General features: G+C 36.0%; 1 protein-coding gene across 1 annotated transcript; it reads right to left on the bottom strand.

Annotated features, from left to right (window-relative positions):
• Positions 1-2,067: 2,067 nt before the first annotated feature.
• Positions 2,068-9,438, bottom strand: LOC113239866 (tetratricopeptide repeat protein 4). Its single transcript, XM_026477026.1, has 3 exons — positions 9,149-9,438; positions 6,856-7,043; positions 2,068-3,099 (listed from the first exon to the last, which is right to left on the bottom strand). Exons 1-3 carry the CDS (start codon positions 9,308-9,310, stop codon positions 2,274-2,276), a joined length of 1,176 nt encoding a protein of 391 aa, XP_026332811.1. The 5' UTR covers positions 9,311-9,438; the 3' UTR covers positions 2,068-2,273.
• Between the last annotated feature and the right edge of the window lie 5 nt (positions 9,439-9,443).

Raw genomic sequence — 9,443 nt, 5'->3', positions numbered from 1 at the left:
TTTACTTTAAATGTAAAATCAGAGCAGTTGAAAAATATTCGTCCAGATTTAAAACTTTCGCGGTGCAACAACCCTAAGCGAATCAATCGTGTTAGTACATCTACTGCCCCACAGGCGGCGTTCGTGTCATTGCCACTCACAGAAGAAATAAGTGCTCTCACTTGAATAGGTAATTAAAAAACATTGAACTTACTTTAAATTAAAAGGATGGTCGATTTGTCCAGGTCCCCTTTACTCTTGCAGACATCCCAGACACATTCCTGGGTGTGCCGGTCATACGCCGATATGGTTTTCCACGCAAACACACTAATACATTTTACTTGCTTAACACAAGCACTACTTAATAACGGCATTATTCCAATAAGTTGCTGTCACAACCCAAAAACTAACAAGTAAACGTTGTTTTTTTGTTGTAAACACGAGAAAAACATGAGACCACGAGTTACCATACAACCAGGCATTTTGAACTAAAACAGAATGGTCCCAGTACAGGTAAAAGACTCCTGAATACTAAGATAAAAATAATATTAAATTCTAAACGATTAAACCTAATTAAATACGCGCCAAAAAATACCAATTTTTTTTTTGTCGCTAGAAATAAAAGACGCTTTTGATTTCAAATCATCACATAAAGGGACGAAGTCGCTTAATTGGCAACTCTGCATAGAGATGCGCGCGGCGGCGGCGTACGCGTCGGATATCATTGATTATTAAATACCTAAATGTTAATTTTAAAAAGACAATTATGATAAAGAAATAACTTTCGCAATAATCGTATTGTCTGGTATAAGTACCATGAGCAATTCAAAAGTAAAAGTAAAGTAAATGCAGGTCGTTTAATGAATTGTAATAAATAATCAAATTTAATCAAAAATAAGAAAGCGAAACGTGGAGGTGGTCTGCAGACCTCTACTATCCTCCGATTTATTTATTTTTACATTACATTTATTAAAATTTCAACTACACAGCTCAAGTTAACAGAAATTTTAGTTTTAAATGTTGATATCAATAGAATGAACTCTTCGTTTTAAAGTTAGTAAATTCTTGTAGTGTAAATTAAAACTATTTCCAAATGCATTCATAAATAGACTATTACAAAAAAAAACGATCTCCCGATTATGCTAGCAAAAACAGATAACAGTTATCAAGTGTCCATCTCTAAATTTCTAAGCGGTTATAAGTGACGTGATTGGCTGCCTCAATTTACTATTTTACGTTAGGGCCGGATTAAGGGTTTACGTGTACGACTATTGTAATTTGAGTACTTGACGCATGTTGTAGAACGTGTTTACTTAATTTAGTTATGTTTATTTAAGTTAGTCTTATCTTATGACGCAGGCAATAAGAGTTAAACTCCTGATAGGGTCATTTAGAAAACTTCACTTTTCTTAAGTTGACAACAGCTTAAGAAAAGTGAAGTCTAAATGACCCTGTCAACTATGCGTTGTCATAAACTACCTACAAAGGTTTAGAAACAACCTGTTTCCCGAAGATTCTATGAGAGGTGCATTTTTTCGGTAAATGTAAATATTGGGTCGTCAAACACGCAATTTAGGTGTGTTATTTACTCTCAAAGTAATACAATAAAATACCCGCGTAATTAATCAACATTCACATGATGACTGATCAAAGAAAGTGGTTGATCAAAGAAAGCGACTGATGGGGTGCTGATCAACGACGGAGGTCAACGATCTACTAAATTGCAAAGTTTTTGCCCTGAGTACCTCCCGATAGTTGCCTCCAAACAGCTGTGTTTTAAGATGTAGGGTTGACAATACAGACTTTTCAAGCAAATCTTTATCATTGAATAACTCGGAAACTATTACACTTAGAGCAAAAAGACTTTCAGTACAATTAAATACATATTTAAGACTCTTCACAGTTTTCCGCTTTGTCGGTCGTTCTGTTCCACCCGGTATATGAAAGGTTTGTATTAGAAAATATCTATTTTTAATTTTTTTTATTTTAGGAAATGAAACTATTTTTCCGGATTTAAATCACGTATTGTATATTTGTTTTTTCAAACAAACCGACTTTTCGGACCCTTTACAGGTCCCATGGTCACGGTTGACGGTTTTTTTATTTTGTTTTATTCACAAGAAAAAGTTTACAAAAAGTAACAAAACCGCGAATAAAACCATTAAAAGATTTATGTATCGCTGCCAACACATGCAATCAGGTGTCTATTATTATTATTATTGGATATAGGTATAATTCAGCATTATGAAGATATTTTAAAAACGGTTAAATTCAGCAAAATTTATTGGCGAAATTTATTTGTCGAGTTTAGTGTAACTGCCTAAAAATCTTCTTTCGCTTGGACTTCCACGTGGCACAACAACAAAGGGCAGAGTCCCTGCTTTCAATTCGTAACATTCTGACACCAGTATATCTCCCAATTTCATATTTAGATCAACAAGATGAGGCAATTGATCGTAGCCTTCGTAATAAACATTTACAGTGTCACATCTGTATTTATTCTCTCTATCCCATGGCGCAGGTAACACTTGCTCTAACTGACTCATCAATGGCACATTTTCGGGACATCCTTTAACAAGATCAGTCGTCTGATACTCTGGATATAAAAACAATACCGACCAACATAATAATCCATCTTTGATATGGACAACAGCATCGGCCGCTCCTGGCAAGTTTGGGTCTAGTTTAGACAGATCAATGTCGTTCTCCTCATCGCATTTCCGAACCCTTATCTTACGGTCTTTTATAGCTTTAATGACCGCATCTCTTTGCTCCTCAGCCTTTTCATTTGTACGATCTTTCTTTCTTTGGTCACGTTGTTGCATAACTTTTTTCTTTTTCGCACTATTTAATAGATCTATAATTTCCTTATTGTTAGGTTGACTTTCTAGTAACTTTTCACAATGTTGAATGCATGTGTCATATTTAGCAATTTCTGTAGCTGCTTTTATAGCTCGCAATCTTGCTTTAGCATGGTCCGGGTTGAAAGATAAAGCCTTCTCGCTATCATATAAGGCTGACCGATAGTTTTTTAATTGCCAATGAGCTGCTGCTCTGTTATTGTACAAGCTGGCGTTTATTTCAGAATCATTGCATTTCTGTTTAATACCTTCTGTGTACCTGTGGAATATTATAGACTTAATAATATAAATATAATATAGACTTAAATCAGAAATTTTAGAGTTGGTAATACATAATATACAGAAGCATTAGAGACAATTAAAGCCATCCCTAATGTTCAAAGCTGTTTATATATAACCCTACCGAGTTTACACTCTTAACTATTCACTTCACCGACTACATTGTAATGTTTACACAAAACTTCAAGAACTTTATTCTGCAATTAATAACATACCTATCAATTATGTTTTTAACTCTTTATAAAATCTGTCAAAAAAATTTTTCCTCGCCTACTAAACTTGTAAACACTCTGTGTTTAATTGTCAATAGTTGCAGAACAAAAGTTGATAAATAGATAGAAATGATGTGAATGCGCTCTTCATGTTTTGGCATTAACTCATAATGAACCTGAATTTAGAAGTACAAGTAAAAAGAATAAAAGAAGTAAACAATTATTGCCTCATCATATTTTTTATTTTATAACATCAAATGACAGGATAAGCTACATGCCTGTCAATAAATAACAGTTTCAGTGCCACAAGTGTAATAGGTTCTTTGTATCCATCGATTATATAACCAGAAATAGAGACCAAATGTCATTTAATTTGTTCGAAAACTATTCTGCCTTTAAACTATGGAATTCCATCCTCTAAGATTCTGCCATATCATTACGGTGTCAACTGCGCTCCGAACGGCCAGCCCGAATTCGAACAATTGACAGGTTTATCAATTGTTTCACTTAAAAACGACCAGTTTAACTTGAGCTTTGCTATAATGGACGAAAATTGAGAAATTACATAATATTCAATAATTTTAATTACCTATTAAATGTGATTCTGTTTGTTTTGTATTTAGATGTTTTCTGTTTTTCCCCCACCACCGAATGGAACAGGTTAGAAATATTATCTTTATTACAATAAATACCGAATATTTTTGGAATATTCGGAGACATACACACAGGTCAGTGTTGGCGCTGTACTATTTCAGCTTTCTAATTTGTGATTTCAGTGCAAACGAGAGTTGATAATAAGTGATATAAGGCCCATTTGCATGATAAGTAGCTAGAGGGGGATGGCCTTTATAGTTCGTCTCTATTTCTGGTTATATACCCGATTAATTCCTCTATATTTTCTTTTTTCTATAGTCTACAATCATACTCCTACAATGTCCTCGATAAATACTATAAACTACGCACGTGCACGCTTCCGTATTGTGTATGTGAAAATGACGACGCCAGAAAATGACTTTTCTAAGATAAAACTTTTTATTTATAAAAATAAGTTCGTATTTGACCTCCATCTCACCTGATGGAAAGTGACGCTTATCGTCACTCGTCAACGATAGATGAATGCCTCTTCACTTTTGCCATGAAAAGGCCCAAGTTATAACGTTCAGGGAACAAGTCTGCAGGCAGGGAATTGCACACCTTAGCCGTTCGCCATATAAATGTGGAAGCGTAACGCTTCGTGCGAATCTTTGGAATATCCACAACATAGAACGGGTGGAACCCAAGTCTACGCCTAGTCCCCCGGTGATAGAAAGGGGAAAGTGGAATTAAATCGTGTAATTCCATCGCACACTCTCCGTGATATATCCTGTAAAATACCGATAAGCTGGCAACTTTACGGCGATGTTTAAGGTTCTGGATGCTTCGCCTCCACTAATTCCGAGCCACCTATAAGCTTCTTGGCACGGTTGTCAATTGAATAAAAGGTGGCCAGTTGGTATGTAACAGAGCCATCCTAAAAGGTAGTAACAGTACTCCATGCACGACCGGACTTGTGCTTAGTACAGCTGAAGCAACTATCCCTATCTACCGACCCGAGATGTCCCTATCTACCGACCCGAGATGACCCTATCCACCGACCCGAAAGATAGGGTTTTCCCGAGAGACTACGTGCTCGATGGCAAAACCAGGGTACAGCCGGCGGGCCAAGCCCTCCGCCAGTGATACGCCTTTGCGGGCGTCTTTGGCGGACCCGGGCTTGGGTATGGACTCGCTGGGGTTTGAGGTTAGCTACAGAGACGGACATGTTTGTCTGCCCCGGTTTTGCATGTGCCCGGGGCGTCTGGCTCGTGAGCAGCTAGCGCGTCTTAGTAGCGCTCTAGTTGAGGCCCTGTATGCGAGAAGACGTGAGTGAGTTGACACGTGAGTTGCCCTTTAAGTTGGAAGCTATGTCCGGACATTGTCGAAGGACACTGCGACTGGCATCTAGTAGCTAGTAGAGGATAAGCTAGATATCCTCCGGTCCCTCCAGCCGCTTAGGTTATTGGGAACTGGAGAGACGTCGTTTTTCGGCGTCGGGAAGTGAGCGTGTGAAGCGAGACTCAGAATCGACGGCTTAGCGGTGGCAACTGCTAGTTGTGCAATGCGCAACGGGAAGTGAGCGTGCCTACAGGTCCGGTACCCATCTGAAAAATAGGAAGGGTACTGTACGTGCACCCGGGGCGGTACACCCAAGGCACTAGCCTCTTGAAGAACCGGATGATGTCAAGTGACAGAGATCTATGAGAACCCTGTACACTAGCTGATCTGGGGTGAGAGTCTGAACTTGTAAGGTTCCTGTGTGCGCACAGGTTACAGAGTCCTTCTCGTGTGCCCTAAGGGTAGGTAGGGAAGGTCACTATAATCAAAACTAAAGTAGAAAGATATGGTGCTTGTCCCCGTGTGAAGTAACGCTTCACCCTGGAAAGGATCCCACGCTTCCTTGCTGCACGTTTGGCCGTGGATTCAATGTATCTGCCGAAGTACAAATTGGACGATAGGTTCATTCCAAGTAGCTGGAGACAGTCGGCTATCGGTATATAACGAAAAGTCGGAGGCAGCTCAAAGGGACTCCGTTTTGTGAAGAATAAATACGTCTTCGTTTTGGTAACGTTAAATTTGGCATCGCCCCAATCGGAGACTGCTTTGAGTGTCAAATCCAAACTGCGAACTATGGTCTCTCGCCAAGACTGGATTTCCTCTCCACTGACCCTTGCATTGCTCAAGTACCTATCTACAACTGTGTTATCATCAGCATACGCAAAGGTACCTGGAATTAACATTATCATTGATATGCAGCAGAAAGAGAGTTGCAGACAGTACAGAACCCTGAGGAATCTATCGCCATATGTTCGGAAGAGTAGCCTTCTAAGACCACTCGAATCGAACGTTACGTCAATTTCTGGCGTCGCCATTTTCACTACGCATACACAATATGGAAGCAGGCGCGTGCGTACGATCGGAGCGCCTGATCGAACTGATAAAAAATGGATTACTATAGAAAATACGTTATTTTATTTTTTCCTTTGAAAAAGCATTTGTATACGGTTTTTGTAAAAACAAACACCGATATACAAATTCGTTTTAAGGTCGCGCTCGCGCCGCCGATATTTTTTTGTCGGCGCGCCGCCCCTTCGTCTATTATCGGCGATCGTGTCTACTATAAACTGAATACCTCAAAATAACACTTATTCCGTAGTTATATCATGTCGTACCGACATGATTATGACGACATGATATCGACCGACATTACATAACTTCGGAATAGGTAAGTGTTATTTTCAGGTATTCAGTTTTATTTCTTTTCGTTTTATTTATTTCGTCTCTATTTCTGATTATATACACGATATTGGTATCTCATTTAGTTCTAGTTTTATTGTTAAAATAATCGTAATTGACATTTTTCAAAGAAAACAAAGAGCTTCAGGTGCCATAATGCAATTGAGTTAGTCACAACAAGGAGGGCAAATTAGGTAACCAAATATTCTTACCCTAAAATGGCTAGTCTGTAGTTCTTATGCTTGAAATTGAAATTTCCATCTTCCTTGTAATTAGTGGCTAGTTCTAAAGGAGTGTTCTCTTCTGGGTCATATTTGAGCTTTGCCAGACCCTCAGCAAGCGGAGACATCTCACCATCAGGTGTGGACTTCATAAAGAATGGATGCTTATCCATTTCTTCCTGTAATAATATATACTTTCTTTACTTCTTTTACAAATATTCAATTATTATTAATGACCTGTGAGTAATAATAACTTAATTTTGTGATACAGTTGCGTACTAATTGTGTAACTTGAAACTGGGTTTCAAGTCATGATTGACATATGAAATGCAATAACATTGGTGGATACAGCACACTATTGAAAGGACCCACATGTACACGTGCAATAATGCATGTAAACCAAACATTAGAGTTATACAGATGGCAGGTGGGGCTAATAGTTATATGCAATAAAATACAGCATTGAAAATGTTGTGTAATGTAATATTATTATGAAAAAAACATTAACCAATATTCCAAAGAACCTATTTCCTTACGAGAGATATAATAAAAAAATGTTCATACAAAACGAATAACATTTATTAAGTTACAATACCAATACAATAAAATCATTCTTATAAGAAACTGAGGCTCTACTGTTAAAAAAAATGTCAATTTTATTCATTTCATATAAATATTATATTTATTATATTTCATATAAATATTATACTATATTTCATATAATCATTTTATTACATTTGATCAACTTCTGCTGCCCCAATTTTTTGTCCCATACAATGAAATCATTCTGACAAGAAGCAGTATCAGCATTACAAAAAAATTGTAAATTTTAGTAAATTTATATATTGTATGAAAAACATTTCATGAAATTTTACCAACTTCTGCTGTCCCGACTTTTTTCGTCCCATACAATGCAATGAAATCATCGTTACAAGAAGCAGTATCAGCATTAAAAAAAATTAGTAAATTTTATACATTTTGTATGAAAAACATTTTATGAAATTTTACTTCTTCTTACAACTTCTGCTGTCCTGATTTTTTTCATACCATACAATGAAATGATGCTTACATAAAACTGAATGAATCAGCATGAAAAAAGTTTTGATCAATTTTATTCATTTTTATGGAGAACATACGCTTGACCAAAAAATACAATACGCCGAAACTATTTTCACACAAAAAGACTTAATGGTTCCTAAGACAGGTTCCTTGTATTTTCAATGGTTTTGGATTTTCCCTTATTGTCCCATTTAAAAAAAAAATCAAGGTGGCTTGCGGCATGATATGAGGTGTCCTAAGTACGAATTATTTAAAACGATACAATACTTGTCAAAAAGTACTAAAACAATACAGAAAGGGACTGTTTTGTTTAAATTATGAACACTATCTATACTCTAGCCAAATTCGATGTAGAATGTTTAATAACAAAACGTTACTAAGCAACCAATGATGGCATAGGAAAAGAACATTTTTTTCAATGCTCATTATTAAGGCTTGCGCTGCCCACGGCCTGCTCCTTAATTGGAATTTAAATAGGTAAGTAGGTAATTGAGTTATGTAGAAGTAATACTTACCTAGACAATTATTATAAAATTTACAAATTACCTACTGATACATATGATTTAAGAATAAAAATAAGTGTTTGCATCCTATTAATATGTACAGCTAGATAATGGTAGATGAAAAGAAACAAAATTGTAAGATTTTAATTTATATCAATTTACCACATATTATATCATCCAGCATCTAGGTATTTCCAATTCTAAATTTGAATTACCACCAGAACTCGAATGTTTGCAATCTCTCCCTTCAAATCAAAAAGTCACAAGGGATGACACAGTTTTACATATAATTAATAACTGCTCATTTTTTAGTTCATTTTAGGTGATTTGAAACTTCTGTTGAATAATATTCATTATAAACAACACTTCAAGATTTAGTATTATCCATAATCTAGTTGAATTTCGAGGGAAAATATTGAAATTGTGGTAACTGTGAAACAGTCTAAGATGAAAACCCTAAAAATCATGTGTTTTTGTTTGTTGACATTTATTCTACATCGAATTTGGCTAGAGTTTAGATGATTCTATTTACCTTAATATTGAATTGATCTTCATAAAAACCAAATTTCAATGTGTATTCCTAAAGTTACTTTTGATTATTGGGATGATCTATGTTTGTTTGGGAAGTACAGATAAGTTTAATTTTTTTGTGATAGAAAAGCAATGAAATTTTACAGTAATCTGAAATCTGTTCAGTAGATGAAATAACTTATAAATTTTACCTCCCACGTATCTTCCGACCAGCCATCAGTGTATTTTTTTCTCTCCATGCTGTTTATAAAATCATCTAAGTCCTGGTCTAACTTCTGACTTAGTGCAACTCGTTCTTCATTAGTCATAGGTGCTTTTTTCTCCTTGGAAACTTCAAGTGGAGCGTCCGCCATTGTCACTTTATTGTACACTTTTATGTACTTCGAAACAGTAATATTAGAAAAAATTAAGATATTTTGAATTAGATAAATTTATATCGTACGACGTTTTCTAACCTCCAAACCAAGAACAAAAATTAAATAAATA

This window comes from Hyposmocoma kahamanoa, unplaced genomic scaffold (assembly GCF_003589595.1).
Source record: "Hyposmocoma kahamanoa isolate Upper Pololo Valley unplaced genomic scaffold, ASM358959v1 116, whole genome shotgun sequence".
Classification (NCBI taxonomy): domain Eukaryota; kingdom Metazoa; phylum Arthropoda; class Insecta; order Lepidoptera; family Cosmopterigidae; genus Hyposmocoma; species Hyposmocoma kahamanoa.
Note: the sequence above shows the minus strand (reverse complement) of the source record. Positions and strands in the feature narration are given on the sequence as shown.